Genomic DNA, 23,868 nt, shown 5'->3' with positions numbered 1-23,868 from the left:
TTTAAAAGAACTGCAGGCTTCTGAGTAAACGGGGACTCGCTGAGGATGCAATTGCCCATTTCAGGCCCAAAGCTGCCTCCCTGATAACGGCTCAGGGTCTGTAGAGCCCTGGGCCCTGACTTTGCCCCGAGCCCCCGCCAAGGCAGGGAGAATGACTGCCCAAACGAGAAGTTCAGAAGGGGAAGGTAACTGTCCTCGTTAAGTGCCAGCCACTGGGCTGGATGCAAACTGCAGACTCATCTCAGTCTCACAACAGCCCTGTAACGTGGGTGTAGCTGTGCTGACTTAACACAGGCGAAACTGAGGCTCAGAGCACCGAAGTAACCTGAACACAATCACATAGCTGGGAAGGAAACCTGTATCTCTCTCTTCCACACTCCTCCAAGGTCCCAGGCCCGCCTGTCTGTTCTCGCTGAGGCTGCTCCCAGCGACGGGTCCTACGGGGCTTTGTCTCTTTTCCTGCCTTGATCCAGTTGCTTCCTCTACACACCACGCAGGACACCCCCTGAGCCTGCCTCCCCCCCCGCTGCTGATCTGGGGCTGCCTCGCTCTGAGAAGGTCTGAGAAGGTTCCTGGCCAGCCCTCTGCCACGCCACAATGGGGACTTAACCTCCAGCCTCACACCGCTGCTGTGGGCTCCTGGACAGCTTCCCGGGTTCCACACCCCTGGGACAGAGCAGGTCCACCTCTGAGAGCTCTGGGGGGTGCAGGCTGCTTGCTGACCCCCTCCTTACTTCCTTGGAGATTTCTGAGGCGGTTTCTCAGCTGTGGAGCTCATACGCTGGCCTGTTCTCTGGACTCTACACCGCATGGGACACCCCATCTCGAGGTCTAACTTCCACCCCATGAAGAAAACCCTCCACTTCAGCATCCCATCTCCACTGCTACAACCCTCTCTCTTCCAATCACATTTCCAATATTGTGATAAAGGGTTAATGTGCAGCTGTAACTCAGGGTGGCATCTGCTTACGGGGAACAGTATTCATTCTCACAATTGACTGTCGGACCCAAGTCAGTTTAATCCAAAAGAGTGACTCCAACCTGGAACTGTGGCCTGTTCCAGGCCTGTGAGGAAGTTTTTCTAGGGTGAGGGGACCTTGCACCATCCCCCAATCACACACTAACAGATGTTTTCTGTTGGCCTGTGGCCACACTGGCCTGCCCTTCTCCAAGGCAGATGGAGAATCCCTCCCCTAAAACAGCCACCACTGGTCGAGCCTGCTAGGCACCATGCATTGAGGTTGACATTTTACATATGCTGTTTCCAATATTCACAAGTGACCAAGCGTGGCTTCTGAACCATTAGGGGTCTTAGTTTTGCCTCTTTGTAAAACAGCTTCCTCAGATGAGGAAACTGGGTCTTATGGGGTTAAGTAAATCATTCAAGGTCACACAGGTAGTAAGTGACAGATCAGGAATTTGAACCTAAGTCTGTATGGCTACAGAGGTAACAATCCTTCCACTCTCCATTACCATGGCTGTCATGTACAGTTACGCAGGTTGCTTACTGCACAGAGACATCCAGCTGAAGGGGTAGTCAGGGGATGAAATCCAGCCAGCATTCTGTTCAGTAAGGTGTGCACCACGGTGCAGTGATGCCTGTGCTTGTCTGCTTGGAGGAGCGCTGGGGTAAACTGATTATAAATGGTCCTCATGATTCCCTTCCCTACATCTGCAGCCCTTGCTATGTGCCTTTGCAGCTCTTCTCATCAAGAAGGGTAGTCTGGTTCCTCACCCCTTAAATCTCGGCTAGTCTTGTGACTAAACGAGTCAGTGAAATGTGTCAGACTGGCGTTGTGCCAGTTCAAGTCCATACCGAGAGGCCTTGCAGGCCGTACTTGCCCACTTGGACCCCAACTACCGCCATGGGTACAAGCTTGGGCTAACCTGCTGGAGAATGAGAAACACGTGGCCCAGTCACCCCCATCCCAGACCAGTCAATAGCCAATCAACCACCCAACACATAAGCAAGGCCATCCTAGCCCAGCCAGCCTCCAAACGACCCCCTCTGACCACGGACCCTCGAATCAGCCCAGCCAAGCTCAGGCATACCTGACCAGATCAGCGTAACTGCCCCACTGACCTCTGTAACTGATTTATGTGGCCATTATGGGTTGAATTGTGTCCTTCCAAAATTCATATGTTGAAGTCCTAGCCCTCAGTACCTCGAAATGTGACCTCATTGGGACATTAGGTCTTTGCCGATATAATTAGCTAAGATGAGGTCATACTGTTGTAGGGTGGGCCCCTAATCCAATATGACTGACATCCTTATAAAAAGGGGAAGTTTGGACACAGACACGTACACAGAGAACACACCATGCAAAGACTGGAGTGATGCTGCCACAAGCCAAGGAACTCCCAGAAGCTAGAAGAGAGGCCTGGAACACCTCCTTCCTTACAGCCTTTAGAGGGAGTAGGGCCCTGCTGACACCTTGATCTCAAACTGCCAGCCTCCAGAACTGTGAGACAATAAATTTCTGTTGTCACCAGTTTGTGGAACTTTGTTACGGCAGCCCTAGGAAATGAACGTAGCACCTTTTCCTAATTCATACAAAGGCACAGTATGGGCTGGCTTCCTTGGCTGCTTCCAGTGTGGCAGCCAACCATGGCTCTCCTCCCGGCCCCCAGGGAACCCACCGTGGCTGCTCCTGCCCCAACAGCCTTCTGAATCTGGGAAGGCTTCTCCAGTGCTTTCCAAGGGCTCTGGAGTTGTTGAGGGGAAGGGGTCACAGCCTCATATGATATCGCTGCTCCAGGGATCCGGAGAGCGCCCCCAGCCCGGGTCCCTCCCGGCTGCCCACCTACCTGGGTTGCCGAGGGCCATGGAGTCGTAGATGAGCTTACAGGTCTTGAGCAGGGTGGAGATCTTCTTCTCAGGCGAGTAGGCCTTGTGCATGCTGGCAAACTTCTGCAGGATCTTCTCCATGATGGGCACCTCTGGCACGCTAGTGGTCACGCCCAGGTCGGTGGTCGTGGTGGCTAGGATCACCAGCTGGTTCTCCTTGAGCTGCTGCAGCGAGCCGTCCTTGCTGTGGATCTCATGCAGGCATGAGTTGATGGCTTCCTTCAGGGGCTTCAGGACACACTTGTACAAGGCAGACTCCACAATGGCTTCTGCAGGTGGGCGAGAGCAGGAGGGTGAGGAAACCAGCTGCAGGGATCCTGCCCCCACGTCTTGTTGCCCGGCAGTGTGGCTATCCCCATCCCATGTCCCTGGAAGGACATACTCACAGCCCCGGCAGGTACAGCCCACAGTTCTGACAGGTGAGACAGTGTAGTACATTCAACAGAAAGCCACACTGCCAAGGGCACAGGAGCCACACATGGTATCTAATGCCTTTCACAGGGCCTGGCACAGATTAAACTCTCACAGGGCTGCTTACTAGTACACCACCTCAGAGAGCACTATGCACGTGGGAGTTGTGCAGTATACAACCTGTGCAGCTGTACCTGGAGGGCCTGGGTGCCCAATAAATGTTTGGTAGAGTTATTCTTGATGTGTCTCTTTCAATTACCAGATCCATTTGAATCTAGTCTCAAGAATACAGTATAGCCAGAACCTGACTTCTTACCATTTCCACGGCTACCACCTTGACCTAGGCTGTCATCATCTCTTACCTGAGTTATGTTAATAGCCTCTTGCCCTGGCTTCTTTTAGTCCATTCTCAACACAGCAACCAGCATAATCTTGTTATACCACGTTTGATCATGACATTCCTGTGCTCAGAACCCTGTAATGGCTCCCGTCTCATGCACAATAGAAGCTGAAGTCTTTCCCGTGGCCACAAGCGCCCTCTGTGACCTGCCCCCGTGACCTCGCTCACTCATCAACTTGTTTGCTCCCTGTGCTCATGCTGCTCCAGCTACCTTGGCCTTCTTGCTGTTCTGCCAACCAGCCAGGCTTGCTCCTACCTCAGGGCCTTTGCACTTGCCGTTCCCTTTGCCTGGAGAAATGCACATGGCTATCCACATGGCTTATTCCTTCATTGTTCAAATGTCATCTTATCCCAGAGGTGTCCTGATCAGCTAGTGGAATGAGAATTAGGCATCTCTGATCTCACAGCAACTGTGCAACATACATGCCATAATCCCCACTCTACAGATGGACCAACTCAGGCTCTGCTGGTGCAGGTCACACAGCTAGTTGGGGCCTGAACAAGGATTTAAACCCATGTCAACTTGACACCAAGGCAATGTTCAGCATTGGTTGACAGTAGGGAAATATTCTTGGAAAGTCTTTTTGGCTCCACCCAATCCCCAGGGTCTCAGCTATTGGCCCAGTAGGGGAGGTCCCAAGTCCTGTCCCTGTAGGGAAGACACCTGAGCTGCTCTATCCCTGGGAGGTGAGGGAGGGGCCCATGTCCCCATGGCTGAGTCTCAGTAGAGGCCAAGATAACCCTTCCCCGCCACGTACGCCTAGGGTTGGCCCACGTCTGGGGCTGGGGCTGGGGCTGGTCCTGGCTGTCTTGGTCCTCTTCCTGCCGCCTCCCTCTTCCCCTTTGCTTCTCCAGCCTCTTCAACAGGACGACACACGGCTGCCCTTGCCTCCGTCACCCCACTCCTGTCTATCCTTCCAGGCCCTCAGAGCCTCTGCAGCTAGAGGCGTGGTGACCCGGAGGCAGGGACCTGCGGTCAGCTTCCCCACCGCCCCTGGCTCCCATGTAACCTTGGCCAAGTCCATTCCCCTTCCCGGGCCTTTTTCCTCATCTACAGAATGAGGGTCCATGCCCTCTAGGGTCCCTACATCTCTGCGGCCACCAGATCTCCTGCAGGGACTGACTCTGACCCTCAGCAGCCATGCATGTTAGTGCTTTTTTTTTTTTTGCCGCTAATCGCTCCTGGTGACTTGTCTCCCTAACAAAACCAGGAGCATCCTGAGGGTGGGGGTCCTGCCCAGCTCTCAGGTGGTTGAGATTCTGCCATCTAACTGGGCCCATGGGCCGAACTCGGTTGGAAGAGACAGAACAGCAGAGGGGTTAGTTCACGGAAAGGGAGGATCATCTGGGATTATCCCTGGCTCCCACCCGCTCCCAGCCCCTGCCCAGGATGGGGACCGACCTAGCTCCTCCTCGGAGTGCAGGGCGGGGTCCACCAGGGCCTTGAGCTCGGTGCTCTGCAGCAGGTAGCTCTTGAGCTGGGTCATCATGGTGCGGATCTCCTGCAGCATCTCCATACTGGAGGTCTGGTGCGCCATCATCTCCAGGCTGTACACTTTGTAGTCCTGCACCAGGTTGCCGAAGTACGAGGCCTTGTCCTGGGCCAGCTCCACCACCTTCTTGTATAGCTTGCGGTTGTTGGAGAGGAAGGCACTGAAGACGCTGGTGAAGCTCACGAAGCTCAGGCGGTGGCGGGCCTTGCCCAGGATCATCGACGACTTCTTCTTCACGCCGGGGCTGCTGAACTGCTCCAGCTCCTCCTCCGTGCTGCTGGTCGAGTAGGAGTCCTGGTCTGTGGCCGAGGAGGGCACTCCCAAGCTGTCTGAGAGGGAGGCCAGGGAGCCCTTGAACTCCGGGGTGCTCTGGGGCCGGGCCCCGGCCCGGGCATGCAGGCTCTGAGTGCCAGCTGTGGGGGCAGGACCTTGGCCTTCTCCGGGTGGACCGGGCGTGGGGTTCTCGGGGACCTCCCCGTCCGTGGAAAGCTCGGCAGTCTCCAGGGGAATTGGGAGGACCGAGGCCAGCTGCCGGGAGAGCCGTTTCTTCCTGGGAGGTGGGACTGGGGGTTGTCGAATCTTCCTCGGAGGCTCTGGCAGGCTGCCCAGATCGCCGGCTTTGGCCACTGCTTCCTGGCCTTGCTCTGTGGTTCTCTGAGGCCTGTCCCCAGGGCTGTCTGAGGTCCCCTCGGGAGGCAGGCGGAGCGGGGATGCCCTGGAAAGACCCACCGGATCCCCCTCTGCTGTCGCCCCCCTGTCCGCCTTCCCTGCGCTCTGGTCCTCCAGGGAGACCTTCTCCGCGATGCGGCGTCTGGGAGGGGCGGCGGGGAGGCTCTTCTTCGTGGGCACTGGAGGGACGGGGCCCTGCAAGGGGCTGGGGGCTGCCCCCGGCTTCATTTCTTTCTCCCTGAGGGGGCCCAGGCCTGCGAGGGGACGTGGGAGCCTCTCACAGGCTGTCATGGGTGGCTGGCTTGGAAGCTCCGGGGGGCCTGGGGTGTGGGGTGCCAGGCGAGGGGCAGACGCTGGGGGTGAGGGAGGAAGGGCCTCCGGATGCAGATGCGGGGTAGCACCCGCAGAGGGAGAACTGGGCAGAGGGCAGGCCGGAGGGGGGGCAGGGGGAGGAGGCCGGCTGGAGCCGAGGGGATGGAGAGGGAGCAGCGGGGGAGGGGGTGCTGGGCGGCGAGGGGCCCACCTGGAGGTGGGTGAGGTAGCGTCGGAGGTGGGAGGCGACGGGCGCAAGGGGCAGCTTCCTGGGGGTGGCTGGTCAGCCGGCAGGGAGCTGCCGCAGTCCTCGATGAAGATTGGATTCACAAACCACAGGCGGCCGTTTCCTAAGGACAGCTCGATTTCACACGAGCAGTTTTCGTAATGGGCAGATGACCTGAGAATGGAGGCGGGGGGCGCTCCCGGGGCTGGGTCTCTCGGGGCCTCCACTGGGCTCCCACCTCCTCGCCGGGGGTTCAGCGAGGAGTCCCAGAAGCCTGTCGAGATGAGGGAGGGAGAGGCGGTCAGTCCTGAAGCCGGGCCCCAGCCTGGCCGGGGCGGTGTCTGTGGGCTGCGCGGGGGACAGGGCGAGGGAAGGCCGTGCAGTGCTTGCTTCACTGCTCCGAAGGTTGGTTTCCCCTCTTGGACTGTTTTAAACCTCTCCCACTACTTCCTGCCTTGAGAGGGGAAGCCCCACGCCATCCTCCCCTGCGGTGCCGGGCTGGGGCCTGGACGGCGCTGGTGACAGGCTCAGCTTCAGTCCTGTCCCCTGGCGTGTGAGACCCCACCGGGGGGGGCACCCATGCCCCGGGGTGCAGGTACGTATGGGGATGGAGGGGACAGAACCCCAGTCCCGATGCTGACCGGCTGGGTGCTCTGGGGCAGGTCACCGGACCTTTCTAGATCTCCATCTAGTCATCCCTAGAATGGGGTCCTGACAGAGAAGTTGCTTTGGGCCTGTTTGGGCCACTGCAGTTGTCACAGCGGGAAGAATGAACTATGGATTGTAGCCAGTGAGCTCAGACCTGACCATCCAAGTGGGGGAATGCTTGCCCTCTGCAAAATGATTCTGCCTCTGGCCAATATCAGTGTTAAAACAGGAAGCTGCCCTGTGCCCCCAGCTCAGAGAGCTGGAGCTCCTGCACTGCTGAGTTAAGTCCCAGCACATGCCTTGCTCTTGACTTAGCCCTTAGCTGTGGCCACCAAAGCAGGCCTGCACTGATGGTCAGCTCCAGGCTCGTTCTGGGTAATGGGCATGGGACGTCCAAACTGAAAGGGCGCTGGGGCTTGACTAGCTCAGAGGAGTTCTTGACCTCTCGGTACCAGGCCCTATGGAGAATATGACAAAAGCTCGGGATGCTCCCAAAAGGCCACAGGAGTACATTTTGAGAACAAGGTCACTTGGCTGGCAGGTCACTGCAAGCTCACTCAAGCAGCTCCTTTTGGAGGAGTATGGAACCCAGGCCTTGTTCCACGTGTTCATTTTAGAGATCGATAGTGCAAATTCCTTGTTAATGATTGGGCCAGGCCTCCAGCCTCTCACCCAGGGCTCTTTACCTCTGGGAGGGAGTCATCAGTAAGAAAACTACCAAAAACAGCATCAAAGACAATACCAGGAACAAACGTGCATTGCGTTCTGGCTGTGTGGATTCCTTGCTCTACAGGGACCATCTCACCGATCCCTGACCACAGGCCTCTGGTGTAAGTCCTCATGTTGTCCCCGTATGGCAGATGAAGATGAGAAAGCCAGGGAGATGAACGGTCACTGGGTTGGTGAGTGAAGGAGCTGGAATTTGAACTAGGTCACACTAGCTCTAAAGCTGAGAGTGGCATGGACATATATACACTACCAAATGTAAAATAGATAGCTAGTGGGAAGCAGCTGCATAGCACAGGGCGATCAGCTCGGTGCTTTGTGACCACCTAGAGGGGTGGGATAGGGAGGGTGGGAGGGAGATGCAAGAGGGAGGGGATATGGGGATACATGTATATGTATAGCTGATTCACTTTGTTACACAGCAGAAACTAACACACCATTGTAAAGCAATTATACTCCAATAAAGATGTTAAAAAATAATAATAAATAAATAAATAAATAAATAAAGCCGTGTGCTGGGCCGCCGTGTTATGCAGCTGCCCTTCATAGGAACTTGCGACACTTCCCATCCTGGTTGCTCTCCTGGCGTGAGTGAGTAGCGGGGTGGTGAGCACCCCAGAACGGGGCATGTGGTAAGAACACAACAGGCTCTTGACATCGAAAGAAAGGAGATGTTGCAAGATGGCCAAGGGCAGCCGTGCATGTGTGTGCACGTGTGCGTGCCCGCCCTAAGGGATGGGCACTCTCGGGGTTGTGGGTGTTTGCCACCTTGCTGGCCAAAGGGGTCAGAAACCCAATCAAGGTGAGCAAGGTGGAATCCCAGGACGGTGGGGCTGCCGAGAAACTGACTGAAAGAGAGCCGTGTGCATCCACAGGGGAGCAGAGCGGGACTCATGGTTCAGCCCTGTCCTGGGCAGAGACTCCCAAGCCTGGAAGTGCTGTGGCCGGCTGTCCCCACAGCATCAAAGATGACAAATTTTCGTGTGACTTTCTGACACGCCAGGCTCTGTGCCCATGCCAGCCACCACCTGAGGACGTGGAGAGCCTGGAGGGGGAGGGTGCGTCTCCAGACTCTCCCTAGATCCAGGCGGGTTGTTCCTGAGGGCCGCCTGGGCCCTGTGCTTCACTTTCTTGGGCAGCTATGACCCCTCCATGACCGGTCCATTCTCCTGGGTACTTCGCATGGTCTCCTTGGAAGGCTTCCTAGCAAGGAGCAGTAGGCGGCCAGTCTAAGGTGACTGGGCTGCAGCCCCATAGGTGAGCTGAGGCCCCCGAGGCTCACCTCCAAGTTCTCGTAAGACCCTTCCTTTGGGAGAAGGTGCAAGTTATGGGGTAGACGATCAAGAGAACTGCCCACCCATGCTCGGACACTCCCATTACCGCTCACCTAGATCGTGGCCATAGGCTGCCTCCATGCCCCCCACCCCGCCCCCAATCCATTCTACTCCTTGTGGCTCTATGCTGGGCGTAGGGTGGGCCCTTGATTGCTATTTGCCCAGAATCGCTTCCAAACCTTTAGCCTGGCAGTCAAGGCCTGTGGGATCTGGCCCTGTACACCTTTCCAGCACTGCCTACTGAATCTCCACCCCACTCTCTCTACTGCTCACTTCTTCCCGAACACGCCACGGGCTGCCACACCTTCAGGTCTTGGCTAATGTTGTTCCCTCTGCTTGGAATGCTTTTCCCACCCTCTCCACCTGGCAAACTCCTACTCATCCTCCAACACTCAGGTCAAATGTCACCTGTTTGGTGGAGCCTTCCTGACACATTCAGGCCTCGCCTACACTCCCCTGGGCTCCCCAGTCCTGGTGCACACTGCCGGGAGAGACCAACCCTAGGACTGTACGTCTCTGGTTTCATCCTGAACCATGGGAAGAGGTCTAAAGACAAGAAGAGAAGAAGTGAGAAAATGAGAAGAGGGAGGCAAAAAGGAGGGCAAAGAACTCCATAAGTGATGGACCACCCGCTGGACTGCCCGCCTCAGGATAGCAGGGGGTCCATCATGCACAGAAAAAAAGAAGACATTTTCCACCGCTCAGATTCGTATTCCTACAAGAGTGGAACAGACAGCGGGGTTCAGGGAAATGGGCCTGGGGCCTGGGTGATTAGGAACCGCTCCCCTGCCCCTAAGATAGGCCTGGTGGCTGTACCTCGCAGGGCAGAGGCCCCAAAGTGAATGCCGCTCTGAGGGGTGGGGAAGCTGGGACCTGAGGAGCTGCACCCTGGGGTCTGAGGGCCTATTAGGGAACTCAGCGGCAGTGTAGGTCTTTATGCTTAAAAACAAGGAAGTAGGTAACTTTCTCTGCAGCCTACACAATGCCAAGGCCAGGGGAGAAGCGGAACGCTGTCATGCAAGCCTAGTGGTTGGCCCGGCCGTGGGCATCTGTACCCACCGGCACTGGGCCAAGCTCAGCTCAGTGGTCGCGGTTCCCCTAAGGGCCTGTGCCCTCACTGCCTCTGTGCTGCCCTCGGACTGAGGCAGATGTTTTGCTGGCCCTGTGGCCTCCTGTGTCTCAGCTGGGGATGCCTTCTGCCAGGCGTCCACTCCTACAATCCTCAGAGGTCCCGGGCCAGGCCAGGTACTGGGCTGTAGATCCTGAAGGCAAAGGTGACAAAGGTTTCACACTTGAGGAGCCCTGGGCTACCGGCAGAACAAAGAGGGGATGAGTAAATGAAGCCAAGTATTCCAGATGCCGTGGAAACAGCTAGAAAGTCTGGTGAGATCAGTGGGTGAATGTTTTTGTGGCACCCTAAAGACGGGCTTGTTGGACAGCCGTTCAATCTGGAGTTTTCAATGAATTTTTAATAAGTAGGAAAATTCTCATTATATAATGTAAAGGAAAAAGCAAGTTACAGGCCAACTTGGAAGCACTATAGAACATTCGCTTTTTCTAAACATATTTTTAAAATATTAAACATATACATACTGCAAATATGTCTGAGAACCTCTGCAAATCTAACCCCTATCTATCACTGCTTTCTCTAGATTCCTTTTGCACTTAGAATCAACTGCATGCAGTTTAGAGCTGAACTGCTCCCTATGTTAGTTTTGTGGGCCCAAGCTTATACCTACATAGACCTTTTGAACGTTGGCTTTTCCAAGGCCAAACTCAGACTTTCTTACATCAGCTCACGAGCAAACATTCTGGGCGATCACGTGGTGCTGAGCCTGTAGGTCAATAGCCCCGTTTCAGCAACATCATTCCTGTCTGAACAGCAGGGCTTGTGCAATGATTTGGAAATTTATGACATTCTATTCATTTTGTAAAAAGTGAGTAGAGTGCCAGAAAAAGAACCATTGCTGACACTAGTGATAGAAAACACATATGCCTCATAAACTTATTCCAACTATGAGATCATCAGGTGGGGATGTGGGTCGGGAGTCAGAGCCTGGCCGGTGGAGGGTCAGGAGCGGGAACCAGGGGTTAAGGAGAGGCTGAGCTGTGTGCAGAGATAAGTGTCTGCTGCCTGCAAAGCCCGGCTGACCTTCTGCTCCTATCACGGAGATTCCCCGGCATCCTTTCACTAAATCCCCTTTTATCTAAGCTCGTTTGAGTGGGTTTCACTTCTCTGCCACAGGAGTGCCTGGCCTAGAACAACGTGTGATGCGCTGGGCACAATGCCTGGTGTGTCCGGGCCCTTGGCAAGTGCTGTTCTTTGCATATTTATCATCACAACCGCAGGTGAAGGTCAGGGAGGTCTGCACATCCCAGAGCCAGGGCCTCTGGCCTCTGACAGGACGTGCCCTTTCAGCTCCGGGTCTCCATCCATTCTGGGGATGGACTGAAAAGTTAACCCTTCCTCGGCTCCAGGGAAAACCTATTCTGGTAAACCTCGCTTCTGACCTTCAGCCCTTGGGGACACCAGGCCTGATCAGAACCCTCCGGTTCTTGGGATTTCCCTGGCAGTCCAGTGGTTAAGACTCCGTGCTTCCAATGCAGGGGGCGCGGGTTCGATCCCTGGTCGGGGAACTAAGATACCACATGCCACGTGGCATGGCCAAAAAATTAAAAAAAAAAAAAAGAACCCTGATTCCTAAGCTTCAATGCACTCAGATTTCATTTAAATCCCCCTCCCAAGGAAGTGAATGCTGACATACAATCTAACTACCGCCTGCTTCCCAGAGGGCACCTCCCCTCTCACTTCCTCAACGTGCCCGAGGTGAAGCTCACCCAGGATAGAAGGGCTTGACTATTCCAGAAAGGAATGTGCTTCTCCCCAGAGGAGCAGCTTGTCTTTCATACAGCCATTCCTAGGGCTTAGGGGCAGCCCCGCCCCCGCCCCCCCAGGTAAGAGGAAACTGCGGGTCCCTGGGGCAGTGGGTCTTAGGGATGCCTGCCTCAACCTACCCACAGTGAGGCTGCTAACCGACCCTCCTCTCAGAGGTAAGCCTCTCCGGATGGAGCTCATGCATCTCACTTGCCCTCCCAACTGGGCCTCAAAACTGGCAGCTGACTGCTCGTTGCAGAAAAACTGGGAAGGTCATGAGGTGCAGCTGAGGGGCAGTGGAGGGGCTGAGCTGGGAGTCAGAAGCCCCTGGCACACACCCCAGCTTTGCTCTTGCCTGCCTGGAGCATCTTGGACAAGTTTCTCAGCTGTGCTAAGAACTGACTTTCTATCTTTAAAATGGGGATGCAAGGATTACACAAGATAGTGCCAAGGGCGCGGCAATGAGCGCGTCACCTGTGCCATTTTAGACCTTAGGAGGGGTGTCACTTGGACTGTATGAGTTACCAGACTCTCACCTGTCCCACATGAAGCTTCTGGAAGGGTAAGAGCCCAACAACTATAACATCTGGGGCCCAAGTTCAGTGTTTATTCCCAATATCAACTGAAAACTGGCCCTGAAGTTTATAAACTGGGTCAACCAGACCTAGCAGAGCCTGGATAAGGAGTCAAGGGGCAGCACAAGCTAGTGGGTGAGGGCTGGAGCCCAGCTGCCCACCCCTCCATGGACCCTGTGACACTGGACATGTCACTCAACCCCTCGTGTCTGTTTCTTCTGCCATAAAGTGGGGATCACAATAACAGAACCTGCTTTACAGGGTTGTTTGAGGATCTGATGAATCAATGCAGATAAAGAGGTCAGTGCTCATTAAATGCAGACATCCGAAGGGCCTGGACTCCTCCTACTTCCTGGCCTTTGACCATGAGCTGCCTGTGGCATCTCTTGCATTGTTGTCTAGAGGCCTCTCTGGGTGGTGAACAGTGGCTGGCCTGGGAACCAGGGGGTATCGCCTCTGATCCCAGGTCTGCCTCTAACTTCCTCTGCACCCTGGGCCTGCCCTCTCCATCACCCTCTCCTCCATTCAACCAGCACTGGTGAAAATGTACTGCCGTGTTCAGTAACGTGTGGTGCAGGTTCCTGGGCACGGTTTAGACTTTTTTTAATAAAAAAATCGAGGTATAGTTGACTTACAATATTATGTTAGTTTCAGATGCACGATACAGTGATTCAAAATTTTAATAGATGATACTCCATTTAAAGTTACTATAAAATCTTGGCTATATTCCCTGTATGGTTTAGTCTTGATGAGGACTTATTAACTGCTTTGTTCATAACGAGACCTGACCTCTGCCTAGGATTGGGGGCCCGCAGAGGTGGCTGGCTTGGCTTCCTGGCAGCTCCAGACTTGGTGAGCTTGGGCTCCCTGAGGGTTAGCATGGTGAGGCCATGTCAGAGGTTGGCACTGGCTCAGCGAAGCCCATTACATGGAAAGGGCCCAGTAAACATGAGCTCTTCTTACTATTATGTGGAAGGGCTGGGATCAGAAACGCTCTTGTCTTTTACTCTCCCCTCGTCATCCCTCAAAAGGTCAGAAGGGTAAGGGGCAGGGTGGGTGTGCTGAATCAGGTGGTTGGGCAGGGGCAGGCCAAGGGAGTGGGGGCACACTCCAGCTCATCATCACGTTCACGCTGCGTTTCCTTCTGACAAGGGTGGGGCTGGGGGCCAGGGCTGTGGCAGCTGCTGGCACCCAGGTTCCTGGCCATCGCTGAGAAGTCCCCTGGCGTTTGGTCCAGCTTCTCCCGGGCCACGCCCCGCCACCAGGTCAGCCTGTGTGGGTCCTGACCAGACCCAGCTCCCTCAGACCCAGCAAGGCTGTGCATCAGACCTCCTGACAGCTGTTAAAGGCGCCACTCTGAAAAGAGGGAGAATCTCCCTGCTACAGGGGCTCAGCACCTGGGGCAGGGGTGCAGGTGGTCCCGTGGGAGCTGGGACTCAGGATCCAGCTTGGGGTCAGCCTGAGGAGCCGTCCATCTGCACAGGCGGTCAGTGGGGGGCAATCCAGGGGCTCCATTTCCTAAGGCCCAGCCACCTCCCCTGACCCCAGAGGGGACTTACTTACCCAGGCCCAGGTTGGAGATGGTCTTGAGGTCTGTGAAGCTGCTGGCCTCAAGGATGGCCTGGGGCAGCCTCAGCTTGAAGGGCAGTAAATCTCTGTGGAGACACGAGGGGTCGGAGGTCAAGTCCGGGGAGGGGCCTGTGTGTCCATTCTCGGCCCCCACCGCCCCCAAATCCTCAGCCCATAAAGGAAGAACCCCGGCAACCCCGCTGGCGGCTGGGATCGCCACACAGACTGGAAACTTCCCTGGGGCCGAGGGGCGGAGTCCTGAGGCTGAGGGAGCAACCCGTCAGATCCGGGTCCTGTGCCTGCACTGGCCCCAGAGATGCTAAGACCCTCCTTGGGCATGGAGGGGGTGGGGGGAGAGGCTTTATCCCCAGTTTTCTTGGCCCTGGAAGTCCAGGCAGCTTCTTCTAAAGGTGCCATTCTGGGTAAGGCGAGTGACCCACCCCCTCCAGTCCTCTGACCCTCGCTGCTGCACGCTGAGATGTGCAGCGGGCGCACAGCCAGACTCCCCTGGTGAACCTACCGCCAGGTACCCCCTGGCGAGCACACAGACAGACAGACACCCCGACGACACAGTCAGCCAGCTCTATCTGCTGCCTTTGGTCTGAATGGGGATCTTTTCAGCGATCTCTCCAGAGATCTCCCAGAAGGGATCTAGACACCCTCCCCCTTTATTGTACAGATGGGGAAACTGAGGCCCAGAGAGGGAAAGGAAGATGTCCAGGCCTGGACACACGGTGGGTGGAGGGCAGAGTGTGCTGAGCCCCAGGCCTCCTGACTTCAAGCCCAGGGCTGTTCCGTGGGGCAGGAAGGGGAGTGTGGCCCTGCAGGGGCCCCAGGATGGCTGGTCCCAATTCTACATCTCAGCCTGGCATTCAAGGCCCATCACAGTCTGACCCCCTTTTCCAGCTGTATCCCCAGCTCTGTCAACCTTCTCCCCAAACCCTGATTCCAGTCATTGAAATCCCATCCGTCCAGGCCCACTGACAGCCTTGCGTGATGGCCGTCCGTCCCCGGGGGTCTTCATGGCCTTACTGTCTATACCGCACCCTCCGTCTCCTCCCTGTGAACTACGTGAGAGCCCTGGAAGTTCCTGGAAGGGGCGGGCAGCTTTTCACATCTCTGATGCCCCCAGAGCCCTCAGCACACACCACAGAGGCTCAGAGAGTGTTTGCCGAATGGACCCGTCTAAACTTTGGGAACTGGATTGGGGGAGAGCAGGGCAGAGGCCGCCTGGGATGCGGGTCGCCGGGAAGATCCCAGACCACCTCTGCCCATCAATACAGGCTGTGCTGCTCCGCGGGGTGCCCCCACCCCTTCATAGGAAGTGTTTTCACGGGGGAAAAACACTCTGCTTATGGAATAGCAGGATGGCAAAGGTGGGAAAAGATTCTGGGCCCTTTTTTGAGTTCCTGGGTTGTGGCCTTTGGCTTCTCCCTTGTCAATGGGGTGGGCGTGGCCCGTCGATCTTTGCTTCATTGTCATAGTTGTGTGATTCTGAGCATCTGAGGCCGTCTGCGGGCCCCCTGTCAGCCCTTCCAGCCAGGCCAGGCCTGGACCCAGAGCGGACGGGCCCTCAGTGCTCCATCCCCACCTCAGGCCCTGCCCGGTCACCACTACCCCACTCTCTGATTTTGAAGGGTGGCAGATTTCATCCCGGTGTTGCCTGTCTACCTGGTTGGCTGTCTGGCCTGCCACTGGGGTTTCCAAAGGTTCCTGGGCCACTGCATATATTGAAATGACCAGCAGAATCGCTCGGCTCATCTGGCACCCACCCCCAACCACCAGGGCAACCTCTGACACCCCCTCCCCACCTCCTCTGTGTACTGCTCAAGATGCTGCAGTGGTGCCCGCCGATCACACCCCAGCCTGGGACTCCGGCGTCCAGGGCCTGCCCCAGCCTGCTCCCCGCCTCCTGCCCACCACAGAGCCTTCCCTTGCACTCGGGGCCTCCTGGCTGCCTCCCAAAATGTCATTTTCCTACAGTGAATGTCCCCTGCTCATTCCCACCTCTGAGCTCTGCATGGAGGGAACGCCCCCCTCGTCCCTTCCACCTATGTCTACTTAGATTCTACACATTCTTCAAGGCCACACCATGGACCTCCTCCTTCTCCATAACCCAGTATTGTTCAAGGATTTCATGCACGTCTGCCATCCCACCCCCATCATCCAGTTCAGCACTTCATCCAGGGGCCACCTCTTCTGATCCAAGGAAATGCATACACAGGATGGGGGGTTCGCTGAGCATCTACTATGTGCCAAGTATCGGGCTGGGTGTTACCCAGTTTGGGCCTTATATCACATCATGTTATTATTATTACTACTACTGTAACACAGCAACACTATGGACAGGCATTAATACTTTTGTATTAGTTAATTCTGGATCAGCTCCTGGGGGAGCCACTAAGATGCGGATTCTCAGATCCTCGCCCAGGGGTTCTCAGTGTTGAGTCTCAGTGTGGGTCAGAAATCCACATTTTTAAACAGCTCTCAAGTAGATCCTGATGACCACAGCCTTGGGTGGGAATCAGGGCCCCCAAAGCAAAAATAAAAATTAAGCACTTCTCCAGATATATAATATATATATATGTACATATATATATACACCTTACAAACTATTAAGTCCTTAAAATGCATTCACAAAAGTAGAAATTTGAAAAATAAGATTTTTAGAATAAGCGTTCTAACATTTGCCCCCGCGTTCTGGTGGATCAGCTTGTGTAGCTCGTAGAGTGCAAACATCCCTCTCTAGAGGCCTCTGTCCTAGCTGGTGATGTTCAAACTTTGTTGACCATGACCGTCAGTAAGAAACACATTTGGCATCTTGATGTTATGTACACACACACACACACACACACACACAACTAAAGAGTTTAGCAAAACAAGACTTATTCCAACAACATGAGACACATTCTGATATTTTCCTGTCTAGTTTAACTTTTCATTAAAAAAAAAAGAGCCCGTCATGATCCCCTAAGCTGACTTTATGATCCCCTCTGGGGTGTTTTCTAACCTCAACAACTAATTCTCCAATTCTCTGGAGGCCAATGGGATGTCCCACAAGTTAATGCTGACACTAACTGCCTGTAGTCAGCACGGACCCACAGGTTAAGGACTCAGTCCCACCACTTCAGATGCCCGTTGCAAGTCTCAGGCCACCTGGACTTCTGACCGGCTGGCTATAAATCAGGGGTTCTCATGACCGCCTCCTCAGGTTTGAGAGTTTGCCAGCTCGGCTCACAGTACTCAGGAAAACCCTTTACTTACATTTACTGGCGTATTATACGGATACAACTCAGGAACAGCCAGATGGGAGAGGCGCGTAGGCAAGCTTTAGGGGACGGGGCTCCCTTCCACGCCTCTCTGGGTGCACCGCCCTCCCAGCACCTCAACGTGTCCCTCAGCTGGGAGGTTGGTGGGTGGGGCTGAAAGTTCCAGCCCTTTGATCACCTGTCTTCCCGGTGACTGGCCCCATCCTGAGGCTGTCTAGGGGCCCCACCTGTTTACGGGTTAGCATAAACCCAGGTGTGACTGAAAGGGGCTCATTAGGAATAACAAAAGACACCCCTGTCATTCAGGAAATTCCAGGGCGTTAGGAGCTCTGTGTCCAGAAGCTGGACAAAGGCCAAATATATTTTCGTACCGATATACTGTTACCTCCTAGTGGGCTGTGACCCACAGATTAAAAGCCCCATGCTCCACGTATATTATCTCATTAGTTCTTTCACACAGGCTAGCTTTCTCTTCCCCTCAGGGGCGTGGCTCCCCCCGCCCCACCCAAGGTCCTATAAAGCTTTGGGGTGACCTGGGGAGTGCTTCCAGCGTGGAAGGCCCAGGCCTATGAAACCATATCTGCACCCCCTCGATGCCCCACGGCTCGTCTGCTCACAGATCCTGGGTGACCTCTGTGGTTTTCAGAGTCAACCACTGCAGAGGGAAAAGCACGACTTCCTTTCAGTTAAAAGAATTTTAATTTTTTTTTAAGTGAGGGAGAGGCAGAAAGACAGGAAAAACCAGCATGAACTTTGGAATCGAGGGCCCTGGTAAACCCCTAGCTCTGCCATTCCTGGCTGGGTGTCATTTCCTTGTCTGGGTCTGACAGTGGACAGGACGCCCTCTTACGGGGTTACTATAGAAACCACGCAGCACAGCAGGGGAGCACCTACTGGGAGCTTGTTCGTTTCCTCCCCTGCTGGGAGCTCGGGTCATGGGTGCTTCTTGCGGGCCTCTGAGCAGTGCGGTCAGGCTCCTTCCCTCTGCCCCCCTAACCAGGACCATCCAAAGGCAAGACTGTGGCTCCTGGTCAAGGTGGCTGGGAAGGCAGCTCCAGACATAGTGATAACAGCTTCCTTCGAAGGAGAAGAGGCCCAGCCCGCCTCCCCCTCCTGCCAGGAGGACGGTGGCAGCCCAGTCACAATGCTGGGTGCCTGGCCACCTCCTAGAGAGGGCAGGCCCAAGGGGCCCCTCCTTTCTTTCCTCATTTCGGTTAATGGCACCCATTTCACAAGGCTACTGACTCCTGACCCCAGGCTGTGCCGAGGATCAGACCTCACCATCCCTGAAAGGGGCTTAGCAGAGTGCCTGGCGTGTAGGAAGTGCTCCAGGAATGGCCAAGCGTGTTCACGCTCCTGTACCCAGGATAGGAGCCCTGACATCTCCCCAGGCTTCCCCTACTGCCCCGACCCCTCCCTGCAGTGACTGCCCCCACCCTGCTTGGTTCCCCATCCCCTGCCCCGGCGGGGGCCCGGATGGCTGCGGCGCCTGGCTGCGGCCACGTGGCTCTGCTCGAGTGCAATCTGTCCGTTAGCAGCAGCGAGCTCCCAGCACCCGAGGAAGGAAGTGTCCGCACACAGCTCCTGGGCACGGCGTTCCAGGCCTTCCAGGCCTTATCCCCCCACCCATGTGTCCAGCTCTCCCCCGAAGCCATTCCCAAGCTGCCCGCAGCTTGCCTGCTGCCAGGCCTTTGCCCGTGCTGTGTCCTCTAGCTGAATTCTCTTCCTGTCTTTCTTTGCCTGGCCTCCAGTGTCACCCTTCCCACCAAGAGGGCCTGGACTCGCCCCGCACGGGGAAGGGGAGGAACTGTCGCTGGAGGGGAAGCAGCACAGGCGTCCTCTAGGTGCAGAACTGAGCTGTGTGACCTGAGGCAGGTCAACTCCAGCTGCAGCTTCTTCATTTACCGATAGAACAGCAATAAGAGTACGCTTGATCCTTTCTGGAGGATTCACTCTGTGCCAGACGCTCTGCTGAATAAGCCCCTTGCAAGGATCTCGCGTCTGGTCCTCGGCACGACCTGGGGCAGGGGTCGAGAGCCACATGAAGTGGGTCTGCAGTGATAACACCTCCCCAGCAGCACCATGCAGGGTTAGAAAGAGCTCTGTGGGCAGCGTGCAGCACAAGCCCGACTCAACACAGACGCCCGGTCCACAGAGCTGGTTGTAGCAGTCACTGCCACAGTCCCACCCGGACCCCTTGGATGCCTTTCACCAGCTCTGCACACCCATAGCCCAGCCTTGGAGGGGTTTGCTCCTGAGGGCCAGCACCCGTGACCCTCAGAGGCTTGTCCTGACACACTGGAGCCTCACTGCCTGCCCCAGTGGCCCTACAGAGAGCCACAGATGCCTGGGTGTGCTGGCTTGGGGGTACAGAAGCCCAGCCCCGTGGCTTTATAGTGGACCCCGAGGTCTGCTTTAGGCTCCAGAGCTGCTGGAGGGATCTGGCTGAGGCTGGGACGGCCCCTGCAGTGGACTCTTGCTGGGCTTCTCTCTGGTCCCTGTCCTGCGCCCCACTCCCTTGTCGCTTCCTCCTTGGGGGCAGGTCCTTCAGCGCCCCCTGCACATGGATCCTCCTTTCCAAGTGTGCCCCTAGGAGACCCCCAGCTAAGCTGTTACTATCATTTTCTTAGAAGCAGTTCCCAAACCCTGGTCTGCAGAGAGCCTTGTTATAAATGCAGATTGTCTGTCCCTTGATCTTACTTCTTCCTCCAGCATCTACGGCATGGGTATTATCGTTCCCATTTTACCAAAGAGGTAGTTGAGAGATTAAGATTAGCTCAAATTCTGGGCTCTGCAATTATGTCATCATTCATTCGTTCATTCACTCACTCGAAGCACCTAGCATGGGCCAAACACTAGGCTAGTGCCTTCTACTAAGGTAGAGCTTCTCGGAATAGGAAAGGGCCTGACTCTGAGAGCTTGACATGTCATAACGTACAAAGGGTCAGGGAGCCGCTGATGCTTTGCTTTGTGGGCCTAGAAGGATATGCTAGGTCATCAGAATCATCGTGGAGCGTACACAGTGGGGCGGCTGTAGAAAAGATCATGGACCTTGGAGCTCTATCTACTTTGAATCCCCACGCTGCCGTTTACCAGGTGCGCGACCTTGAGCAACTTCTCTCAGTCTCGGCTTCCTCATCTGTAAAATGGGACTAACAAGGGCACTTACCGGGTGGAATTGTTTGCAAGATTTAAAAAGATAATGGATATAGAACTCTAGCACCATGCTGGGTACCTGGAGAGCCCTCAACAGGCAGCAGCTTATTATCAGCGTCACCTGTTCTGCCCACGGGGTCCAGGAGGGTCCTGGTAGATGGGGGTGGTGGTGTTCTGGGTTGAGTGTGGCTTTCACCAGAGGCAACATGAATGGTCTCTTTGAAGCAGGGGGAGGTGAGCCTGGGGCCCTGGACCCCAAGACATCTTGCCCAGCTCTGCTTAAGTCCCTGTAGCTTAAGCCATTGGTTTTTGGCACCAAAATGTATTTTTCAATTCCTGTTGACCTGCGACCGGTTCTGAAAAAATAGAGCAGCTCTGAGGGTGGTTACCAGACACTCTCTCCACCCAGCAGCTGCTTCACAATCACAAGCCCTCTCCCACGGAGGGAGGGTATCAGCCCTTCCTGCTGTTCCTACAGGAAGCTCCTTCTATAACTCCTCCAACGGGGCGGGTCAGGTCCGCACAGGACTCCAAGCTGTCCTGGAAGCCGGAACACAGGAAGCTGGTATGACGGGCAGTGAGCCCAGGGGGCAGGTGGTGGTGAGGGAGGGGACTTTACCGGCCAGTCCAAGCAAGCAGCAGAGCCAGCACCCCCCTTCACAGTTACCAGGGTGAAGCCGGGGGACTGTCCCCTCTCTCTGCATCCTGTGGGCTGCACACTTCCCTCTGGGGGCTTCCCTGTGACAGCCCCGTCCCCACCCAAGGTTGAATGGACATCTATTGCCATCAGATGCCCTCCTGGGGGCCTGGGCTACTCACCTACTGACACAGTAGAATGCGATCAGTCTGAAGATGTCCTCAAACACAAGAACCGAGCCTTCCAGGTACAATACTGAGGAGAGAGGACAGAGGCCTTGGATGAGTGTCCCTGTCAAAGGGGAGGAAGGTCCCTGGGGAGGGCGTGTCTGCTCTGTGTTCACTGTAGGTTGCAGCACCTGCTGCAGCACCCGGCCTGCTGCGGCCGCATGTACATCAGCTGCCCAGTGGACCACAGGGAGGTGAGAAATGAACTTCTGTGGTGTTAACCCACTGAGATGTCAGGGGCCTTTCTATTGTCGCAGATCGTGTTACCTAAACTAATACAAGCTCCTCATATTGAGCGCAATAACACAGAAGACTCTAGATTGTAAAAGCAGAATTTAAAAACGTCTTGAGGGAATTCTCTGGCGGTCCGGTGGTTAGGACTCGGCGCTTTCACTGCTGAGGGAGCAGGTTCAATCCCTGGTCTGGGAACTAAGATCCCGCAAGCTGCACAGCACGGTCAAAAAAAAAAAAAAAAGTCTTGAATTAAACTTTCAAGGTCATCTCCACTTGCCAATTCTGAGGGCTGTGACAGGCCAGCAGGAGGACAGTTTCCCTGTTCTGCTGTGGCCTGCAGGAGGTTCATTGGTCCAGGGGTGCTGGACTGGGGCCACTGGCCTTTTACCCAAGAACCCCAGGGCCTGTTAGAACCTCACTTGATTTGGCTGCACATGTAATCCAAGAGTGAGGGTGACCCCAATATTTTTCAGCTGTGACAAGGAAGAGGGATCAAAGCATTTGCCCAAGAGCCCATCCCAGGGTGGATATGGCTGCTCGGAGGGGCAGGGCGCCGGGGTATGGCAGTCAGTGCCCGAAGCTGGGGCGGACTGCCCAGGGGAAAGCGTGGCACCACACCGTGCACTGCTGCAGAGCCCCAGGGCAAGGGGCCCAGACCACCTGAGTGAGCCACTCATCAGGGGTCTCAGCAGCCGTCCATCCGCACACCTCCTGACTCTCATCCCAGGGCTCCATATGCCCAACAGGCGATGCTCCCTGCACGTGGGACCCCACAGTGTACTTTCTTGGGCCTCAGAGGGGCCAAGAAATATGTGTGCATCACACTTCAGTTCCAATTTCCTGAGGTTCTTCCAGCGTCCATGGGGCAGAGGGGGAAGGCAGGACCCGGGTTCCAGGCCTGGCTCCAACCCTGGGATCAACAGTGTGACTCTGGGTACACCCCTCCCCCTCTCAGCACCTCAGATCCGCCACCTGCAAAGGGAAGGAGCCCTTCCAACCCTAAGCACTCGCGCATCTAGGTGACAGCAGCCTGCTGTCCTATTTTCAAAGCCTAGGACAGCTTTCCGCTGCATTGGTGATCTGCGAGATGGTTACAGGGGACACATGAACCAACACGTTTTGTTCTAATAGCTTTATTTTAATACATTCCTTCCTTCTAATACTATTGCACTGTTCTACACAGTTAACATGATTTTTTAAAAGATTACATTCATCATTTATTTATGGCAAAGAGACCATGGTATCCCACTAGGATAGTTATAAAAATTTAAAAGGGAGTTTAAAGAAAAATATTAGATAGATTACAGTACTCGGAGGTACTGGGAAGATGCCCATAAAGGACAAGTCTGAGAAACATCAGTGCATGGAATTACCACCCTCTATGAGTTAACGGCCATGAGGCAGCCCATGGCGCCACCTAGTGGCACATTACTGCATCGCCCACTCTCTCCACAGGAAGCCGCACAAACTGGCCAAAAGATCTCCGGTAGTTGGGAGAGGTAACGAGAACGCTCCAACTGCAAAATAGGAATGTAAAGACCTTTCCCAAGAATCCTTCAAGGGGGATTAGTGGTGTTGCACGCAAAAAGCCTAGCGTCCTATGCTGGGCCTGCTCAACAATTAGCAGGTTTTCTTCATCATTGAGACATGGTCTGACCTCTGCAGACGCACATTAAACCCTTAAGATAGTCAGTCCCTCCCTCTCCTGTGCCCCTGGCACTTTCTATAAAGCCTGCAGCTCCTTTAGACTTAGTTTACCTCACTCTGGTCCTCTCCTCGGGTGCAGGGACCAGGGCTCATTCATTTTTGTAGCTGGGGCCAAGCAAACTTCTAGTGACCCAATCACATTTTTACTGTGAAAACTGTAGATTTGTCAAAGCACAAGCAATGGTCAAGGCTCACGTTCGTTTCTTTGTAACCAGGTCTCTTCTGCCCCAGCCCCCTGCTCGTACCTCCCCGTCCTGCTCGTGGGAATAGCATCCCTGCACACCAAGGACACACCCGGGGGAGCTCCTGTATGCCGGGGCCAGGGCTTTGCCCACATTTGAGTCTCCCTCGGTGCCCAGCACAGTGTGTGGCATGCGGTTTGGGAGATAATAAATGTCTGCTAAAAGTCTGTCTGGGAGGGAGACCCCAGAGGAGTAGAGGCCCCCAGGGGCGTCTGGTTAGAGTCTCAGACCTCACACTGTGTAGATCATGGTCCTCCCTGCAGGGGCCCAAAGGGACACCTGGGACTTGAGGGAGTCCCGACAGGCAGCC

The 23,868-nt window shown here is 55.2% G+C and overlaps 1 protein-coding gene across 1 annotated transcript in view; it reads right to left on the bottom strand.

Annotated features, from left to right (window-relative positions):
• RIN3 (Ras and Rab interactor 3) overlaps positions 1-23,868 on the bottom strand; it is a 120,312-nt gene that overhangs the window by 17,218 nt on the left and 79,226 nt on the right. Inside the window, exons 4-7 of the mRNA XM_061181196.1 lie at positions 21,331-21,403; positions 14,081-14,172; positions 5,062-6,633; positions 2,809-3,117 (exon numbers count right to left, since the gene is read on the bottom strand). Of these exons, the coding sequence (XP_061037179.1) occupies positions 2,809-3,117; positions 5,062-6,633; positions 14,081-14,172; positions 21,331-21,403 (2,046 nt within the window). The remainder of the gene's footprint in view (positions 1-2,808; positions 3,118-5,061; positions 6,634-14,080; positions 14,173-21,330; positions 21,404-23,868) is intronic.

The sequence above is a fragment of the Eubalaena glacialis genome, chromosome 2, assembly GCF_028564815.1.
Source record: "Eubalaena glacialis isolate mEubGla1 chromosome 2, mEubGla1.1.hap2.+ XY, whole genome shotgun sequence".
Classification (NCBI taxonomy): Eukaryota; Metazoa; Chordata; class Mammalia; order Artiodactyla; family Balaenidae; genus Eubalaena; species Eubalaena glacialis.
Note: the sequence above shows the minus strand (reverse complement) of the source record. Positions and strands in the feature narration are given on the sequence as shown.